Source organism: Ciconia boyciana, chromosome 12 (genome assembly GCF_034638445.1).
Source record: "Ciconia boyciana chromosome 12, ASM3463844v1, whole genome shotgun sequence".
Taxonomy (NCBI): Eukaryota; Metazoa; Chordata; class Aves; order Ciconiiformes; family Ciconiidae; genus Ciconia; species Ciconia boyciana.
Genome location: NC_132945.1, coordinates 20882069 through 20902804, shown reverse-complemented (window position 1 = coordinate 20902804; position 20736 = coordinate 20882069). Strand labels below are relative to the sequence as shown.

At 41.1% G+C, this 20736-nt stretch overlaps 1 protein-coding gene across 4 annotated transcripts in view; it reads left to right on the top strand.

Annotated features, from left to right (window-relative positions):
- The window catches only part of CAPN6 (calpain 6), a 73056-nt gene that overhangs the window by 23329 nt on the left and 28991 nt on the right, over nt 1–20736 (top strand). For all 4 annotated transcript variants that reach the window (XM_072877274.1, XM_072877272.1, XM_072877273.1 and 1 more), the window contains exons 4-5: nt 19558–19689; nt 20165–20373. In XM_072877274.1, the coding sequence (XP_072733375.1) occupies nt 19558–19689; nt 20165–20373 (341 nt within the window). The remainder of the gene's footprint in view (nt 1–19557; nt 19690–20164; nt 20374–20736) is intronic.

Genomic DNA, 20736 nt, shown 5'->3' with positions numbered 1-20736 from the left:
TTCTTGAATGTTTTTCATGGAGAGAAGGAAACATTTTCCAGCTATAAAGGGACTTCCTCTGCTGATCTTCTAAGGTACTTGGAACAGCATGTTCTGATGATGTCCGGCCAAGTAATTCCCTGAAAACATCGGGGACTTTGTTGTGTTTCTTTCTTTCTCCAGTTATTATTTTCTCCTAAGGTTTTGAGGTTTTGTTTTGTTTTTTTTCACTGAACATGTTCTGAAAAGAAAATGACTTCTCCCTTTGCAAGGGAACACACCTTCATGTGTTCCTCTCCTCCTTGTCTGCTCTCTATCGCTGCTCTTCTGTCTTCCTCCTCATATGACATTCCTTTGCTCATGTTATTTGCAGAAATAAAGGAAGCAAACTGTCCAGGCAAATCGTCCAAACTGCTGTTGTTTGTGGTGTTGTAGCTGATGATCTAGACACTCTGAGGAGAGTCATGCTGGGCTTTTCCAGCCCTTTTCTTCTAGCCTCTGTGCTTCAGGACCTATTTTTAGGACTCTGTCAGCATAATTGCCTTGCACAATAAATAGGTCAGATGTGGTGAGGGTACCAGAGCATGCGTGTGTCTGTGTGTGTTTCTAGCTCTTCTTATGGTGATTTGCTTTGAGTTTGAGGGAAAGGGGTGCTTCGCTGAGGAGGAAGGAGGTAAAAGACCAAATGAGTGTCATCCTTTTCGGGCAGAAGAGTGCTCAGACTGGGTGTTCATGACTTGCATAAGATGCTGTTGCTTCTGTATCTGGGATATGCTGTGTCCTGCTGCCTCAGAAATTGCGCAGATGGAGCTGGTAGCCAAAGTGAGTTAAGAGCAGAAGGAAAGACCAGAACCAGTGTGATACCCTTTAGCAGCAGCCTGGCAGATGAAGCTAGTGGGCTACTTGCAGCTGTTTCATACAGTCCATTGCTCTTACTTGGCCGAGAAATGGCAAAAGTGGCGGTTTTCTGGGGGGTGTGCTTGTGTGTTTCATTACTGGAAGGCGGTTTTTTTTCCAGCTGGCTAGAAAAGGAAGAAACAAACAGGAGCATTTTTGTTATATTAGCCATGTAAAACATGGTTGACAGCTCACAACATCTGAAAGCAGCCAGGGAGACTCCAAAGGAAGCACCAAAGAGCACACAGTTTAGTCTCCTGTGTTTAAGATGAACATCATTATTCATCTGTTCTTGTTAGCTAATCTCTTACAGAGTCAACTCCTGTAGAGTGAAGGGAAGGGCCTTTATTGCCAGAGTAGAAGAGACAGCTGCCACAAGATATCCCTCCTCCAGCACTTGAGGATGCATTATGTTGATCACAGTAAAAGGCGAGTAGCCTGGATGGGAGACCATCCTGGGTCAAGGTGCCCAGGCTGTGACCACTGTGCTAGTTCATGTTCAGCATGACACTGATCCTTTCACAGTGGCTGTGACACGCTCTGCTGCACGTCCTGCCTCATCTTCCAGCAGGCGCTCTAATTGGAGTTTATTGTCAGAGGTTTGGGTTGGAAAATGCGTGTTGACTTTGTCTGCAGATTTGGCCTGTTATTACTCTAAAGTAACCTCTGTCACCCAAACATCAAAGTAATAATTAACAGGCTTGTCTCTGCAAATTTGCTGTGCATTGGACCCTGCAAGAATCCTGTTAACAGCAAATATTTTGTATTTGATTGCATTTTGCTAGAGAGAGAATTTTAAAGGTGAAGCAATATAAACTTCATATACAACTATACATTTCACCAATATAAACCCCCAGCAACCTGAAATCTTGATTCACTTGCAATAGCATTTCCACCTGTGACAACACCAACCCAACTTCTAATATAAATATGAAGCCTATATGACGGGCTGTGGGTGCCAGAGTCACTATGCACTAAGAAGTTTTGTGTCTGGTCCCAATGACTGTTAATAACTGCAAGTGCTTCACACTCACAGGTCCCCACCCAGAGCAGGCAGGCATGGTTGTACGTATATGGACATGGATGTACGTACATGGACATCAGACAGGGACTTGGGAAGCAGAATGATGCAGTGGGAAGAAGGATGCAGCAGTGCTTTGGACTTGCGTTGTCACACCAAGGCAAATCTGTGGCATTTTGAAGGCAGACAGAGACACAGAGACTGTGCAATAAAATTTGAGTGGTGTTAGCTTTATAAGGGGGATTTAAAAAATCTGTTTCTCGTTGAGGTGAGTCAGTATTTGCATGTGCTAAGAGTAGTGATGGGAAAATAGTAATATTCCAGATGGACAGTACAGCCATCTGCTTTTCTAGAAGATGGATCCAAGAAGTATGGAGAAGTTACTGGACAGAGCAATCATCAAATGCAAAGGGCTGTCGCAGATGTGTTGTTAAGCGCTTTCTTTCCCAACTGTTTTGTTCCTCTAGTGAGGAAGTGAGCAGAGCTGTGTGCGGTGCCCTGAGGACTCCTCTCACATAACCAAACAAACAAGCAGGGATCTCTTAACTCCCTTAATCCATTCTGGCAGTTATTGCTGGCCGTGGCCAGGATTCATGTCTTGGAGGGATATGTACAGCTGTGTGACCCTCGTCCATGTCCCATTTTCCTAGACCAGAATCTGCAGTTCAAATCCAGGCTGAGGTGTACTGGGGAGTTCAGTGTGCTGTGGCTCATCCATGCTCTAAATAAGAAGCCCTGAAAACTTTATGGTATTTCATTCAGATGGGCTCTGTTTCTGTGTTTGAGAAGGTTCATCAGAAATAGGAACAGGAACTCTGCTTTGTTCTAGGTTTTTGTGTTTCTCCTCACCTTTCTGCAGCAGACTGGTGACGCCTGGTCTGGCAGCATGCTTAGCCCTGAAGAGACCTTGATTGTGCTTCTAGGTGTTAAGAAATTTGAAAAATGAAAACATGGGAGAACTTAGTGCTCCAGAACTTGGGAGGGGAGGTCCTCACTTTTTGAGATGGATGTTTAATTTAAGAAGTGCTACTGGGACTGAAACAGATACTGTTTTGTTCTCCTAAGGATGTTATTTTAGAAAGCATCCTTTTCTAAACAATAGGAATTTACGAACTTAGTTAATTCACTCTCATTCCCATCAATGATATAAGGCGGTGCACCTTAATATTAATAACATGTTTTTGGGGGTGAAAGCCTGGCCTCTTTCAAAGCCTTGGGATTTTCGCTGTGGTCTGGTTTATCATCTTGCCAGTCCCCCAATGCGCTGAGTGTAGGAGGCATTGTGAAAACATTGTTTGGCATGTTTCCATCTTGGTTTCTGACTGGATAAACCATTCCTCCCAGGATATTTTGTTCTTAATGTTTTCATCTGGGGAAGTTGTGACATGTTTCTTCTGAAATTGCCAGAATGTTCCCAGAATAGAGCAGTTGCTGACCCTTATTTCATTAATTCCATAATTTTATTTTTATTTTGCCTGGAAAATCTTGTTAAAATGGAGCTTACCCAGAAAAAGATTAGCAAGGAACTATAATGCCTTCAGCCATCAGCAAATACCTCATGTCTAACCTCTCCGTTACAGTCTGGTGACTGAGTGGACCCTGTATGACGTGAACTTGATGCCTCAGTCCCATTTCTGGTGTCACTTCAGAAAATTCTTTCTTCTTAGTTGTACCCTTCTGTGTTGGCTGTGTCGTGACAGGAAGCAAAAAACACAGTGCCACCTTGCCAGCATCCCTGCCCTCCCTCCTCCAGAAAGCTTGCTGAAGAGCTGAGTTCAGTGGATGTCCTACTATGCAGCTGCATCCTTCCTCCCCCTTGTCTCACAGGTACCAGGGCAGTGTGAGGCAGGGGTTCCCCTTTTTTGTGGCGATATCCTTAGATACACTCACCCTTCAATGAGTGTTGCATTGATTTAAATATGATGGAGAGGCAGCGTTTTGAAAGTGGCATCTTTCTCAACAGTATTATTCACCCAAGTCTTCCAGGGATATAATTATGAGCAAACATTTGTAAATGACATGCATGCTTGCCAAGCAGACAGCTCTCCAGATGCCAGTATTTTGTTATCTTCTCTCTTGGCAGTTTTTCCAGTTTATATTTCCCTCCTTCAGATTGGATGGAGGCTTTCTTATGTTGTTGCGGTTGTTTCCTCTAAATAAAAAATACTAAACGACCTCAGTGTCACTTCTAGAACATAAACAGTACAATTCCAAGGTTCTGAATGTTTCTTTAAAGTTTGAAATGTCAGGTTTTATTTAGTTGGTTCAATCATCATTAGATGAAAACTGGTTTCTCAGAGAGTCAGCTTTTATTTGTCCTGAGGCAATGTGATGATGGTAAGAATGACATGGTAAAATTTATTTTGAGCCTGTAAAACAAAAAGCCCAAGGATCACATCCTCAGCTAGCATAAGTCTTCTTACAGTAATTGTTAGTTCATTGATTTAGTCTTCCTAAAGAATTAAATGTCTGCCTTCTCTGAAGGAAAAATTATAGCCCAAACGTGCCAGTTGCAAAGGAAATTAAGGTACTATTCTGTCAACACTCTTCTCCAAGAGTGGAAAGCATCCACATCCAAAAAATGCTTTGTATGTTAAAAGCTTTATGCTTTTCTCATTTTATTTCCATATTTAAAAGCTATTTGGGATGAGTAAAGTCCCAGAATTTGAGGTTTTGTAAGCCATTGTATTTTAGATTTACAAACTAATTTGTGTGAATTTCATGCTGCTTCCGGATGATTTAAATGTATGTTTCCTTCAAGATTAATTCTATTTAAAAATTAAATAAAGATGTATGTTTTCCTGGCCAAAAGGAAGCTTTTAAAAAATCCTTCACGGCTGAAAGAACCTTTTAGAACTGCTGTCTTGCCTGAATGTAGCATTGTTTCTAACTTAATCGTAAAGGCTAAAACTTTTTGAATTTGCATCTTTTCAAGTTTGCAGGAAATAAAATGTTCTTTCTCAGGAAAATAGACTTTGTTAAGAGCAAATGTTATCTTCCGTTTTTTATGCATGAAGTGAAATTTTGTCTTTGCATATTTGAGTTTCAAGCTCAATTAACTGAAACATGTCTGGATCTGAACTGGCTAAAGGATCTGAACTTTAGCCAGTGTTGCAGGTGTCAGAAGCCATCTTGACTTTCTCATGTGCATCAGGAAATAGAATCTCTGTCCTTGGAGATATTCAAAAGCCATCTGGGCATTGTCCTGGGCAGCCTACTCCAGGTGACCCCGCCTGAGCAGAGGGGTTGGACAAGGTGACTTCCAGAGGTCCCTTCCAACCTCAACCATTCTGTGATCAGGGAGAGGAGAGTTGGGCCATGGGGGATTTCAGGGCAGAGTCTAATGAGCGTGCAGTTAGTATGGGGTCTGGGACTCCCTTGTTGAGTTGGATAATGAGTGTCCATACGGTCCTCTTACTTTCATCTCAGTTTTCTGATGTTGAGGCCAATTGGTCTCATGTGTGTGCAGTCATCCACGTGCATATATTTATATAATATGTGTATATACATACATCTGTACATGCTCTTTGAGCTGGGAAGGCAGGCCCTACTTCTTATCTTCACTCCTCAAATGCAGAATACCTTTAGCCTCTTTAGAGGCTCACAAAATCCTCAAAAATTCACTCCCTAACTCCTGTATCTGTCTGTTTCACCAGAAATAATGAAACATACAGCTTTATACAGATGCTTATTTAATTGGCTGCAATATTTTGGGTGGAAAACTGGCCCTGGAAAAGAGCAGAACTGGCCTCATTAACTAAAAAGGCCTTCAGGACCGGGCCTGTCTGATAAAGAGTGTCTATGCTGTATAAAGCACATTGAGGTCTGATTTTTGCCTGGACACAGCATTTTTTTGTCTGATAGAGTGAATAAATAATCAAAATAGGTTTTCTTCCTAAGACTGTACCAAACCTTCAGTCCTGTGATGGTGAGAAAAAAATTAAATCTCATTTAGCAATGATCCAGCTGTGGGCTGAGCTTTGGTCTGCAAGTTTAGAGTTTTGTTGCTGCTTCAGTTTTACCATAGGCACAAGCATTTGTGGGACTGATGAAGAACATGAATGCAGGGCTTTGCTCTACCTTGGTCACTAGGATAACCCTATAGATAACTGGATCAATTTGCAAAGACTTTGTGCAGAGTTCATCTTGCTGTAGTTTTTGTGCATGATCACAGTTATCTTGTTTTCTCCTCCCTTCAGATAAGGGGCATTTAAGCCTTGGACATCTAATTTTCCTCTCTAAATGGAGATGTGAATCCAGTACCATTCTCCGGCCTCTCCTCCCTTCTCTCTCACTCACTGATTCTGCTCTCCACAAATGAAAGTTCTCAGAAGTAATAGTTGTCTAAAAGCTGCTTTCACATTTGGGCACATGATCTAATTAGTAAACCAGCTAATGTCTGGACTATAAGAGGAATAATTCAAACTTAATCCAAACATTTCAAATGTAATCCGACCATGGCATTTCTCATCCCGGTCTTAATGGGCTTTCTCTCTTCCTAAGAGCATGATGAATCTCTCGTGAACAAAACTGTAGCAGTATCTGTCTATGGATAGAGGTGGATTGAGGGGCCTTGCACCTCTGCTTATATAAAGCAAAGACATCACCCCCTTGGCTTAGCTAAAGTGGTGATGATTTACAGTTGAGAACCTGGCCTGCATCTCTACATTTGAATAGAACGAAAACTATAGACACTAAGGGGGATGGTGTGCTTGGAAGAGACAGGGACACCATGCTAAGTTACTTCTGCAGACATTCCAAAATCTGCAAAAAATCAAAAATAAAAATCCCCTCTAGTGAACATAATGGCTGCACTGTAAATACTTAAATTATAAGACAAGAAAAAAGCAACACTGGCAAACCTCAACATTATTAGAAACAGGCCCTTCTCCTCACCTTTTGAGAGTTAAGATATGTTTCCTTAGGTTTTCCACTAACTTTACTTTGACTGTTAGACCCTGATTGAATGAAATAATTAATGTGACTGATAGTGTGAGGGTGGGGTTAAAAGGTGACTCATGATTTTCTCTTGGACGTGGTCTGTGTGTTGAACACTAGCAGAGAGGTTACTGGAGACACAAATGAGCCAGAATGATTTCAATGTCCCTGATGGGGTTTAGAGTTCCAGCTGGCTGAGATGGTTTTCCTGGTACATCATAAAGAAATTAAACCTGGCAGGAGAGGAGCAGTGCTGGAACTGGAGTGTTCTCCAGCACTTAGAGGTGGAGCACTCTGCTCTAAGACTAGCTGGAATTTGATGTCTAGTCAAGTTCATGTTTGAGTTATCAACACCTCTCCAACTTCTCTTCCTGGGAGACAAGCAGACTGTTTCTCACAGTAGAAGACCTTGGGAGGTTTCTGTCTTCTCAGATGATGGGAGGCTTGAACTTCTCACAGCAATTCCTAAATGTTCATAGACAATCTCCATCTTTAAAGGAAATTTTATGGTGCTTTGAACACATTGTAATAGGAATGGGAGGTCTGGATCCCTTCTGTTTTACCCAGAATGTAACTTCAAATCTGTAACTGCAAATGAAACAGCTCGTGCTCTCTGGAAAAGTGTTGTGAGGCTGGCCCCTGTGAATATTCCTGTGGCTGGTAGTAGTCATTGCAAAATATAAGTGGGAGCTTATTGGGATAGCCAGGATTTCTAAACTGGTAAATCAGGAGGGTAATTTCTCAATGATGGCACTGACTCACCTCTTGGCCATCACTGACCTTTGTTCAGTTCCTGCTAATTTGGTGATTTTCTAAATAGACAGTTCTACAGAGCCTGTTGTTTTCTTATATATGTATATGATCCTCTTCTTGAAGATAAGGAATTCCATGTGATCCTTAATGAACTACCATCCATTCTGATACACACCCTGATCTTTGTACTGACTTTATTTGAACTGAGGAAGATGCAGGTATGTTAGCAGTGAATTTTGTGATAAAATGATTCTGGGTCTTCTGTTTGCCCTATTGGCTTTGTCTGTTTTCTGACAGTTGAATAACATCTTTGTCTTAGGCTGGCATCGGGCAGATGTAATGTTAGTGTTTAAGAAAGGAATTTGCCTGAAATGAAGTAGTGAATTAAAATCAGTATATATATATCACATTGGGAAAACCAAAAATTAGCTCAATAAATGCAGTGAAAGTGCTATGTAAAGAAACAGCATGATATAAATAAGAAAAAAAGTTTCTCATTATGTCTTTCCAAGCAAGAGGTGTCTTAAGCATCTGAATGATTTAAACACAGAGATGAAACTGACTGCGCTTCAACTGGGATAAAATCATGACCACGTAAACATTCTGACTGTACCCTGGCAGGCTGAATACTCCCAAGGAGCCAAAGGCTTTTGTCAATATATCTGTCTGACTGAATCTGCTCTAGTCTTTGTTTTGGGTTGAAACAGAAGAAAATCCTGGATCATGATAGGGAAAACCATGACAGTGATCGTGAGCTTGGAGTCACTTGCATTTGGCATCAAAGTAAATAGAGGTACTTCCCAGACTGAGCGAGGCAGGAGGAAAGGGTATCTCCAGCCTTGACGTTAAGCAGCCAAGTAATTTTGGTCATATTTAGGGGATGCTCTGTGATCTGCAAGGCTGACTAGTGTCAATGGAGAACATTGAGCAGTTAGCAACTTGCCATCAGGCTCTTTGTTCCTTTTGGCCTTTTTGTCCCCCCCAGAGGAAGCACAATTATAGTTACACTGTCTCCTAGTCTGTGTCTGTCTGTTCCCTTCTTCCCCCAACAATGCTTTGCTATTGACCAGTTTCAACTCAAAGTTTGGTAAATGGGTAGATGTCTTCATGAAACTACATGTGCCATGAAAACAGGCAGTTGAGTGGGAACAGGATACCCTGGGAAAAGGCTTATCCTTCATTAGATATAAGAGTACCCACAAGAGAGGGAGATACCAGAAAGCAAGCTTCCTAAACAGATCTGTGAGTTATGGAAGTAGTTTCCTTACTGATTCCTTCTGAAACATGTTGAGTTGATAACAGAATGTGGGGAGGAAAAGCAAATGTGAGAACATAATGAAAGAGGCAGAACTAGAAAGGAGGGTGCCTGGTTAAAGTCTGAATTAAAGTGAATTCATGAATATAGTGGCAATACTGGCCATCATCAGCTGCAGAGATGGCATATTAGTCACACAATTACCCTTAAAAAGTTTACCCTTTAGCAGCTAGTATGGTTCCTTAAATTGCAAAAACTTCCTGAAGTTTTGCCATAATTAGGAGGAAAGGGGCTTATCCAAAAATGTTTTATTCATTTCAGTCCTCTAACAGCAATCTATCCTAGGCAAAATAAGAGCTAACCAACATGGGAGGGAAAAGCATGTGCTCGATTGCCTGGCAGGTATGACAACTCTTACTTTGGAAATCACTGTTGTGAGGTTTTTCAATTTCACCACTCAAAAGTGAAGAAACTTATCTCATGCGCTGATAACTTTATTGCTAAATGAACATCTTTCCAAGATAAGGTTTTAAAAGATGTTTTAGAAATAGAAGCTGCTGTTTATTGTCAAGATGTGTAAATAAAATACTTTCTGGTAGTTTCCCTGAATTTATGAGAGATGATCCACTGATTTGCCTGAGTCATAAAAGTGGTTCTAGTATTCAGAAGTAAAACGAATGCTGCTGTGTCATTTTTGGTGCAACATTTTTTATAGCTCAGAATTTGAACTCTTAGGCAAACAGTGAGATTTCTTAAAAAGGGACGGTGGTTGGTTGTTCAGACTGTCAAACAGGCATCACATATTTTGGGTTCTCTCTCTCCACTGGTCTATTTGTTTTGTTCCTTAGCAACATTTCCTGTATTACTCCCTTTGGCTGCAATTGGCACCACTGGTGACCTTTCTGACCACTCTCATGGGTGCTGGCATTTATCCTCACTTCATAGCACTTCGCTGCCCTGACCTGTGCTAGCACCTGGACAGCACTAGACGCTGGTGGCACTCTCCTGGCTGCAGCTCACACCCAGTCTGGGCAATGAATGGATGGAGTAAGCTATACCAAAAGGCTCAAGGAATAGCCTGTTGGGAAGGCTTTTTTCTAGAGCTTGTAGATGAGTGATCTGGTAAAGTTCTGATGGCGTGAAAGCACTATGGTTCTCTGCAAGGTATTGGGCATACCTCTGTGTTACTAAAAGACAAATACTCCCTGTTTTACGTGATCTTAGGCTGATCTTTGCCAGAAAGGATGTCCAGACTAGAATTTAAGAATCTGATCCATGTCCTGTTGGAACTGAGAGGCTTCATTGACTCTGACTTACGTAGGCTCAGAAAAGTTGGGTTGTGCTGGCTAGTACAAAATTTCTATTTAAAAAAATTTTTCAAAATCCCAAATTTGGTATATTTCAAGTCATCTAATAGTTTAAGAAGCTTGTGTCTTACGGTCAGGATTTTATATACAAATTTACAGTTCCTCTTTTTATGTTATGAAGCAAACATCTAGTCCAGAATGGTGTGGCATATATTCCAGAAGTGTATCTGGGAGGTTACAATGGCTACTCCGTGCACTGTTAATCCAGGCATTAAATTTTTTTTGCTTAAAGCAAGTAAGTGGGGGAGAACACCTCAAGGTGCTGTCTGAAAAAGATGAGGAGACTGGGAGAAGAGGATAAAGGATTTTTATCTTCAAGAAAGTGTCTGAGATAAATACCACAATTAGTAGATACTGGAATCTAGGTTGAAACCAAACCCTGCTGGAACAGGGATGGGGAAAGGAGGAACTTGTTGCTAAAGAGGTTTATGCTCTTTACTGTTGTGGTTTAGACTTATGCTTTTTAACCTTTAAAGTCTGTGTATTGCCATTGGACAAGGAAGAAATATCTCCTTTCAAGTAAAACAAACCACCTCCATCTTAATCTGAATTTTCCCTCCAGCCAATGTTTCTTAGATGACCTGACTTTGTTTTTGCCACACAATGCCTGATGTAATACCAAAAAACATCCACGATGTAATAACAAAAAAAAAGGGTGACTTTGCTGAAATCTACCTAATACTGTTTTGTAAATGGCATATTCCCTTCATCATAAAAGGCAGTGATGAAGAATTCAGTCTGCATCAGTTACCAGCCCCTTGAGACACAGCATAAGGTCAGACTGGACAAGCCTAGAAAGGTCATGGCCACTGAGCCAAAATTATGCTTATTATCAGGCAAAGAAAATAGCTGCCTCCCCAGCCAGAGATGAACAGTCAGGCGTACAGACCTGGGAATTGTTTATTCCGCACTGGTCCAGTGCTGAATATTTCAGTGTTGTGAAAAATTGTGTGTGACCTTTTCCAACCTCCTTTTCTTATTGTTTTTATTTCCCATCTTAGGGAACTAGTTCAAGAACTTGATTGAAAAACATGTTTTGAGGAAGCAGTAAAAAAGCATAGCTAAACGGTGGGTGACCTTTTAGTCTGATGAACCATGTGTGGACTTATAGCCCATGTCTGACCTCAGCCACATTAGTGTGTGCCTGGAAGTGATGTTGGGGAGTCACACTAAACTAACTGTCTTCAAACTTGGCCATCCCTCTGTTACTTGCATTTAATGCAGAGACATTTCTACTGTTTTGGTAGGTTGCTCTTTGCAAAAATAGAGTTAGGCTGGCTTATATCACCTGTTTCTCAAAAGAAATGTACATGCAGTTTTTCTTGGAAATGCCCTCAATTTCTTTCCTTTCCACTGGAGATAAAAGGCCAATTGGTCTGAGATCCCTGGACTGCTGGCAGCCCATTTGGAGCAGTCAAAACTCACTAAATAGCACTCCCAAACAAACGGTTACAGCACACATGCAGACTAACTGCATAGCTCATGTGCGATGAGTCTGACTTGTCTGGGGCCTTTCCCCATAAGCTGTGTATCCCCTTGCTGTCATTCTAATCTCTAATAATGATTTTGAACTCATTTATGATTGATTTTATTAAATACTAAGGAACAGATTTGTAATGTCCTTATTCCTGCTGATGGGCAGCTCATCCAACAAAAGCTCTTTTGATGTCTACACTCACAGTAGTAAGTGTTGCATATTCTCCAGCCTCAAGTAATATACCTACTATATCTACCTGTTTTTCATGGAGCATCACCATCTCAAAATCACAGTAAATTCTTGTAAAAGCATTTTACAAGAAAACTTTGTGTTAGTGGCCCAAAAATGGTGTCTTTTCCAATGGAAAACAATTACTTTTTTCAAGAAATTGAAATATATAAATTTTTAGCCAATTAAAATGATGTTTTGATTAAATTATTCTCTCCAAATTATGTCAAACTTGTAGTAGCTTTGGAATAGCAGAGAATGAAGTTCCATACAGATTGGAATCGCTGTTGTGCGAGACGTGGAGGTAACAAGGTATTCCAGAAAAGGTGGTAACATTAACCAACCAAAAGTGGTCTCAGGCTGCTCAGTGTCTGTGTTCACTAAACCAACAATAATCGTTGGGAGATTTTAACTTCAGATTACCAGTTAATACTTTTTTAAAATTTCAGGTAAAATAACCTTCAAAATAGTTATATTCTAGGTTTTAACCTGTGCTACTTGGGATGCATTTCCTATAACTAGCTGGGCCCGCTTTTGTGATGTATATTACTGGGTTTATTTGACGAGATCCTCATCAAAGACACAAATGTTAGAAAGACACAAAAGACACAAAGACACAAAAAATGTGATCCTCAAACAAGGCAACTTTTCTCTAAAAACAAAGTATTATGAATGTGCTGCAGTTCTGTAGAACGTTGATCTAAAGCATCACAAACTAAGATAATGCTGCAAGAGATGGTATGATATACTTCTAAGAGGGTCCTGCAAGAATATAAACTGTTTCATCGTAGTCTTGAGTGATTTCTGGGATGAAGTGGCGGAGGACTCTAAGAGCTTCAGTAAACACTTTGTGACTGAGGTTCAGGAAAAGGTCAGCCCTGCGGCATATCATTTGTACCCCTTCCAGCAACTGTCAGCATTCTGGATGAGAGCAGCTCTAGCGCTCCAAGGGTCAGGTGAAATCTAGAGGTGGCCAAGATACACACCATGTTGCCCAATGTTTGGGGGTTTTTTTCTTCCAAAACTTTGATTCAGATCCTCCCCAAATACATGTGTCCCATAGGCAGGGCAAGGCTGAAACCCATGGCCTTCACCGAGTATTACTCACCACTAGCCCCAAACTGAAAATGGAAAAAAAGAACACTATAAAAATGTCTGTGATGCATTTGGTTTTGTAACAGGATTTATTGGAGAGGGAGGAGGGGGAATAAGCATTTCTCAATCCCCAGATAACTGAGTTTTCTTTTACACAAGGCTGGAGCAAATTGGCATATTCTTCCTCTTGCGTATGTACAGTTGGGTTTCTTTTTAAAGCAGTATTGGGCATTATCTTGCTCTCGGGAACTGATGTTGCTGGACAATGGGCATGAAGGTTACAGAGGAATTAGACATCCTGAGCTCAGGGCGTAGAGACAGAAACCTGAGGGCTAAATCTTCCTTTTGTTAATTTACGTGGCGTAACAGCACTGATGATAAAGTCACTTCCTGATCTCACCAAGGGCTGCTTCAGTCAGGGTCATATCTGACCCTGGTTTTCTTTAGATGGAGGTTTCTCTAAGAACTGTCCTCTGAGGGGTTAGAGTTATACCACAGGACATGACTGTAACTTAAGACTTCTCTTTTTCCATTCCATAGGCAGAGTTTTTTCAGGCATAACAAGGTTGCAAAAGGCTTTTTGCATGCATTGAAGTATCTAGTGCAGCTGGACTCAGTTATTTTTCTTTTTAGGGCTAATTGCCTTGGCAAACAGCCTGATCTGGAGAGGGTTTCTATAAACATGCCAGCACAGCTGGGATTTATTATAGGATAGACAATCTCTTCTACCTCTTCAGCTACACAACCTCAAAATAAGTGCTGTCTTTGCTACCTTCCTTTAGATGAGGTTGGTTCATAGTTAGCTGTAGCCAAAGCTGAAGTTTTGCATCCATATTCAGAAAGAATTGCCTTTCCCCTTGCTTCCCTACACTGACCTTACTCTCCAGAGGAGTTGACTCAGTAGGATAGAAGAGAAGAAAAGAGAAGAAAATGGAAGTTCTCAGCTCTGACATAATTCAAACTGCTTTAAAAAAAGTTAAGGGAATGGTGTACTGGGCTTAAGTAGATCAGTCTGATAGAATCAAGGAAAGTGCCTGTCTCTGTAGGTCTTGTGTGCAAGCAAAGGTAGATTATTTTTTATGTTAGGGCTGGGTTCTTCAAAGGGTGCTGAAGAAAGTAAGCTCTAAATGTTACTGAATCCTTTGCAAATCTTAGTTGCACACATCATTATTGCTTTTTTTCTTCTTCCCTTCCCCTGAATCTCTGTTTTTCTATCTGAGCCAGCTGACGGACCCTAATCCATTAAAAAATAATCTTTCCCTTTTCTCGGACATCAGAGATCTCTCATAATGTTTTACAGTGCAGCTTCAGTTAATGCCTGTGAAGATACATAGCTAATTAATTAACCCTTTGAATGTCTTTCTCCCTATTTATAACCAATATTGCATATTTTTTAGTTCATGGATATTGGTAATACTTGTGCCAAGAGATGCATCTTCAGAGCTAAGGGGAACTTTTTCCTTTAGCTAAATTTCTCTAAGATTGAAAGTCTTCTCTAAGATTCAAAGTAGCCACCGCAACCTGAAGTTAATGCATATAGTTAATCAGTTATCTCCTGTACTTTTCTGGTGTTTCTGATCTCAAATAAAACCCCTTTTTTGGGGGGGGAATCATGACAAAGCAACACACAAACCATTTCATAGCTCCAGTGAAACGGGTGTCTGTTGTCTCCCATGGTTCACATTGTTTTGAGATTTCCTAAGGAAGATATGTTGTAGCAAAGAAAAGTTATGTTGCCATCTTTCATATTTGTACTACAGTCCAAACATTTTTGCATCTCGGTGAAATTCCTGACTGCAATTTATCAGGTCTAAGCAGATGACTGTTAGTCTGATGGTATAGATGATTGTATTATAAAAACGTATTGTGTCAAATACATTAATATGTACCAGCTTGATTTCCTTCCAGCATATGGTGGGACAGATCTTTTGACTAAGAGAGGAGCAGTAGATCTGATAAAGTTTGACTTTCATAAGACTTTGGCAATATCTGATATGTCTCTCCAAAGTATGAAAATTTGGAATAATTCAAACTTATGTAATGGGGATGCATAGCTGATGAAATAAATGACTTGGAGCACTCTCAAGCTGGCGTTGTATCGATGGAGTCCTACATAAATCTCTCTGAGCATGGTACTCTTCAGTATTTTCATTACTACTTGGATAAGGGACTAGAAAGGCATGTATGGGAACGCTGTAGGACACACTAGGATAGGATTGCAAGCCAGTTGACAGGGTTGATAATTCAAACTTATCTTGATGTCTTGGGAAAATAGTGTGGAATAAATAGGATGGAATTCAGCATCACTTCATCAATGCAACCAAATGCTTTGGTATTAAGTAACTTCATGGCTCAGTTACAGAGAAAGAATGACTAGGCAGCAAGTCCATAGCATAGGATCAGAGGGTGGATCACAGTCTGAAGACAAGTTAAATATGTGAAGTTCAAGTGAAAAAGACAGAAAAATGGGACCCCAGCTTCAGTAAGCAAGAGCATGGAGCTCTGCTCAGCACTGCTAAAGCCTCATTTGGAGCATAGTGTCTGGGTTTGGGCACCATACTTCACCAGTGATACAAAACATGAAGAACCAGTTATTAAGACTAGAGAAGAGAGACTTGTTAGAGGTTTGTAGATTGTATGAGGGGTTGCAGTGGAAAGGAAAGGTAACTGACTGTTCTCTCCATTCACAGAAGTCTTGGGCTTGTAGAGCAGCTCAGCAATGCACTTCTTTGCTGACCAGTGGAGAAAGCATGTGGACTTTCCCTCATGGGCTGTGTTAAATGCAGCTTAGAGAAGCTTCAGTCACAAGTAGGTTAGGGATAGCCAATGTGGACACTAGGCGAGTGTTAGGACTGACTAACCTGTCAAGGTCTCTCCCACTGTTATTTCCTGTGATGCCACGCTGCGTTTCTCATCTCCAGACTGCTCAGTGTTCTCCCAGTCTGCTCGTTAACCAGTTCATTTACTTGCTCCGTTACAGAGAGGTGAACCAATTAAAATCAGAAAAAGGGGTTTGTGAGCCACTTTATTTCTCACAGCATCAGTGGTGAGTAACACTAAATGCCAGATATTTCAAGCCTACGCAGTGCAGCAAAGATAGGAGGTGACACAAATAGACTTCTGTCATGCAAATGAAAGTCTGGTATGAAAATAAGAGCATCAGGGTTTTCAGCAGAGCCATGAGCCCTTGCAACCTCTTACCTCACTTTCAGACTCTGTACAGCCTAATTATAGTTCTGCAGATGGTGTTTATTTTATTATGCACATGCGTAAGGGGAGAACTGGGGAGAGCTCTGCATCTTGGATGATGGAATGCTCCCTGTGGGCATAAATAATACAACAACTGCTTTTATTAGCGGTGTTGTATCGGAAATAGTGTGGCTATTATACGTTAATGTTGTATAAGAAGACCCAGTAAGCTCCTTTAAACTTTTTCTTGGAAATGTGAAGATATTTATCTTTTTTACAGCACAGATGATGCAGGCTGATCCTGAGAAAAGGGATTAGGGTTAAACCACTATGTTTGCAAAGGAGGTTCTTCTAGTGGAACTCATAACCCAAGTGATTACATGCTTAGGTTGCAAGGGGGAGAAGGCATCAGGTCTCCTGAAATGCCTGGGCCGCATCTCACATCAGTCTCTCTTCCTTGTAATTCCTCTGGTCGTAGTTGGCTTGGTCCTCAACTATCCTAAACTGTCACTGCTCGGACCATTATTGGAAAAGTGTTTTTGGCTTTGTTTTTTTTTTTTTTTAACATGCTTGGGGCAACCAAAAATGCTTAAAGATGGACTGCAGAATAATATATTTAAATAGCACATTTCTAACTGTGTTGGGGGAATTGTGGCCTAGATAGCTAATTCCATCTCAAAAGTATCCTTAGAATTTGCTATACTGCATAAGTGGTGAAAAGCAAAAAGGCCAGAAGAGACCAAACAGCTGAAATTAGCTATAGCTTGCACCTGAGAATTATCGTGCATCTCATCTGAGCCACACAGTGACAGTCATCATAGAAGCTGTTATAATGGCTGTAATTAATGACAAGAGAAACGGAACTAATGTCATTTTCTTACACTGTTCTTTAGTCTCAGAAGTCCAGGGCTCCTAGGCAGCTTAATAAGAAAGGGTTTATCAAGCAGGATCCTGAAGAATTTAGTGACTATGGTGGAAACAGGGAGGTGCTGTTTCTAAGTTCTGCTGTTCCATGTTTGCTTTGGACCCCAGTGGTCAGCAAATGCTAATCTCACCCATAAGTTTTGGCAGTTGACACATGCTGCGCTCTGTTTTTTCTCCAAGGACTGTGTGAGATGCAAGACACGCTTCAATTAAAAAATGACAGTTTAATGTGGTTGTTTTTAGCAAAGCAAACCAAATAAGAGAAGATATTTGTAATACATGGTAGTGCTTAATTTCTTTCAAAACCAATGAAAGTTTTGGCTTCCTCTAGTGACAGAAAAGTTTGGACAATTTTAACCCTGAAGGCTCAATTTATCCCCTGTTTATTACTCTAACAAAACAACATTTTGAAAGGAAAACCAAACTAGAAATTATTACTGCCAGAGATGCATGGAAATGGGATATGAAACTTGAGTCTACTCAAGCTGGGTTTGGAATGTGTGCTACCACCATGAAGGCCAAGTAGTCAACTGATGTCAACCCCTGCGGCAGGCAACTGGGTTGATTTACATCAGCTGAAGTGCTAGCCTGAAGTTCCTGCTGCCATTCTATATCAGAGCATCCAGGCAGAGGGAATGAATCTGTCCATGATGCAGATGAGTATGTGGTACCTGGTCAGTTTTCCTCGTAGGCACCATTTTGTTATTCAGAATTGTATTAAGGTCTGTTAATAAGCTTTGAAATTTCCCTAAGTGAACACACATGTAAGAAATACTGACAGAAGAACAGTGTCATATAATGATCAGTCACTTGTTTCCCAAGAGGCATTTAAAATTTCTACCAATTTCTATTTAATGAGAAAAGTCTCATGCCAAAAATATCATTTTCTTAAAGAAAACAGTAGCAGCTCCATGCATTGCATACAGTGAGCTGACTTCAGGCTGCCATCTGCTAAACCAGCCCAGGAAAACAGGCTTTCAGCTCGGCACTGAGGTGGTTCTTTTCTCTGCAAATAAGTTCAGCTGGCACTGATTTGTCACAGTCCCATCAAAGGGAAGACTGAGAGGTTTTGACATGCCCGTGGTGTGTAGCCAGGCTTGGATTGCAATCTTGGTATTTTGGGATCATCATCTATAATTATCAAAGGGCAGTGAGAATCCATGAGGTAAGGAGCACAGCTCCTTATTCTGCTGCTGATAACAAACTGGAAAGACTGCAGTAAATTTGGAGTCTCCTGCCATTTTGAGGTGAGAGGGAGTTATTTATTCTGCATTTCTAATGCCTGGATATAAGATCATTTCCTTCCCACAGTGTTGAAATTTAGGGTTATTCTTATACTGTGAAAGAGCAGAATTTCTTACCACTGGCTGTTCTTCCATCCTCTCAACCAGTCAGGAAAAGCAATGATTCACATTAGAGTGTCATGAGCAATCACTGGGTTGAAACCAGTAGGTTCTGTATGAGTTACGGGACAGTCAGATTGCCTGTTTTCTGAAGTGTTGCTTGGGAGGTTCTCTCTGGGACTGTGAGGCCACATACGTATCCGATCAGCAGAACACTATCTACCAAGGATTTCTTGGTAACAAACACAATACTGCTGCAAAACATAGCCCTGTGGCTTTCCCATGTTCAGTGATACTTAGAGGTGCTCCTTTTAGTGCCTTGGTCTGCAGGCTATAAAGACATAGGAAGGGGCAAACTAGTGAGGAGCAGGGAGACATCACAGGAAGACCCAGCTATGCTTTGGTGAGAATCTGCATGTAAATAGAGATGGAGCCAGGAAAGCAATAGGAGAGGAGAAATGAGTGGTTCTAATAAGAGCCAGATAAATGAGAAAGATGAGACCCAGAGAACGACAGGCATAGTTTAGAGATGTGTATTCTCTGCCTTCTTTGGTGCTGGGTGGCAGGGTCATTGCAGTAACTCATTCTGTTGGTGGAGGAGGGTTTCCAGTATGTCAGCCAAGGGAGTGGCGATGAAGGAAGAGGAGCTTAGCATTCTGGTGTCAGTAGCATTATTTCCTGCTGCTTTTCTTGATGGGTTTTGTTTTGGTCAAAGCCTTTCCCTGTAATGCTTCCTCCTTCTCCTTTCACTTACTTTCAGTTTATTAACTGCCCTAATGCCAAATAAGTCTTCCAAATGTTGAATTCATTCCAGTCCTCAAAGATGACCTTCAGCTGAGGGCAGAACTACGAACTCTGGCAAAAAAATTGGCAAATTCTGATGTTTAGATAAGGCAACACAATCTACTTGTAAGAACTTAAATAATCCTGTATACCCTGACTTTCAATTATACTCAGTGCCAGAGGGCTTTTGAACTTCCTGGTACAGAAACTCCACGTGATGCAGAACAAGTGTGGAGAGGAATAGCTGGAAGGATGCTGTGATCATTTCTGGAGTGGAGTCTCCAGTAATCTCTGGTTTGCTTTTTTAGGACCTCTGTGAAGACCCCCATCTGTTCGTGAATGGAATCAGCTCCCATGACTTACACCAAGGCACCCTGGGGAACTGCTGGTTTGTGGCTGCATGCTCCTGCTTGGCTCTGAGGAAGAGCCTCTGGCAGCAGGTAGGTGATCAATGTGCTTGGTGCATGAAATAAAGCTAATAAACCTCGGTTGTTTCCCTGCCTATCAGCCAATGTTTTTCCTTCTAGGACTGAAGTGCCTCTGATAAGTGGTGAGTTTGGGTGGATTCAAAACTTCCCTTTCTTTAGAAGTTCATTTTTCATGTTATGAGACCTCCCCACTCCACAGTCCCATTGAGCACCAAAGAAGAGATATAGCAAAGCCAGATAGTGCAGTAGGTTCTGCTTGTCTTTCTCTGCAGATCAATTTGAATTTTACTTTCCTAAAAGATTCTTTGAAGTGGGACTATATTTGACCTTGTACCAAATTGACCCTCTTTTTTCACTGCTTCATCTATTTAAGGTCAACTGCTCATGAAGCTGAATACCAGCATAGTGCATGCTCCAGGGCAGTCTGCCCTCTGAATAAATCTTAACATAGTGCATTTGGTGAACTTTCCCTTGCATGGTTTCTCAGGTGATTCCAGACTTTAACGAACAAGAATGGGACCCTAAAAACCCAGAGAAATACGCTGGGATTTTCCGTTTCCGTTTCTGGTGCTTTGGAGAATGGACAGAGGTGGTTGTTGATGATCTGCTGCCAACAATGGACGGGAAGTTGATCTACTGCCATTCCAATGTGAAAAATGAATTCTGGAGCGCGCTATTGGAGAAAGCTTATGCAAAGTATGAGCTAGTTCATTGCCCTTTTAGTCCTCAGTGCTGTCCCTTCCATCCATCTGTTTGTTTTGTCTTTCAACTCTATCATACTTTACATAGGTTTTAGGTTTGCTGCTAGTAGAGAACCCAAAAAAGATTGAAAACTCCTTCTTTAATCTTCATGGAGCAGGTGAATCGTAAAAGAGTGCAATGCACTCTACTTCAGCAGCCCAAAGCCTTAAGGATCATTACACTCCTTTCCTAGAAACCCAGCAAAGGTTTATCTGCAATCTGATGTTTTGTTTTGTTTTGTTTTGTTCTGTTTTGTTTTTTCCTTGGTGAGACACAAATATATTACCTACATTCAAGCCAAATTAGAGCACTTCTAAC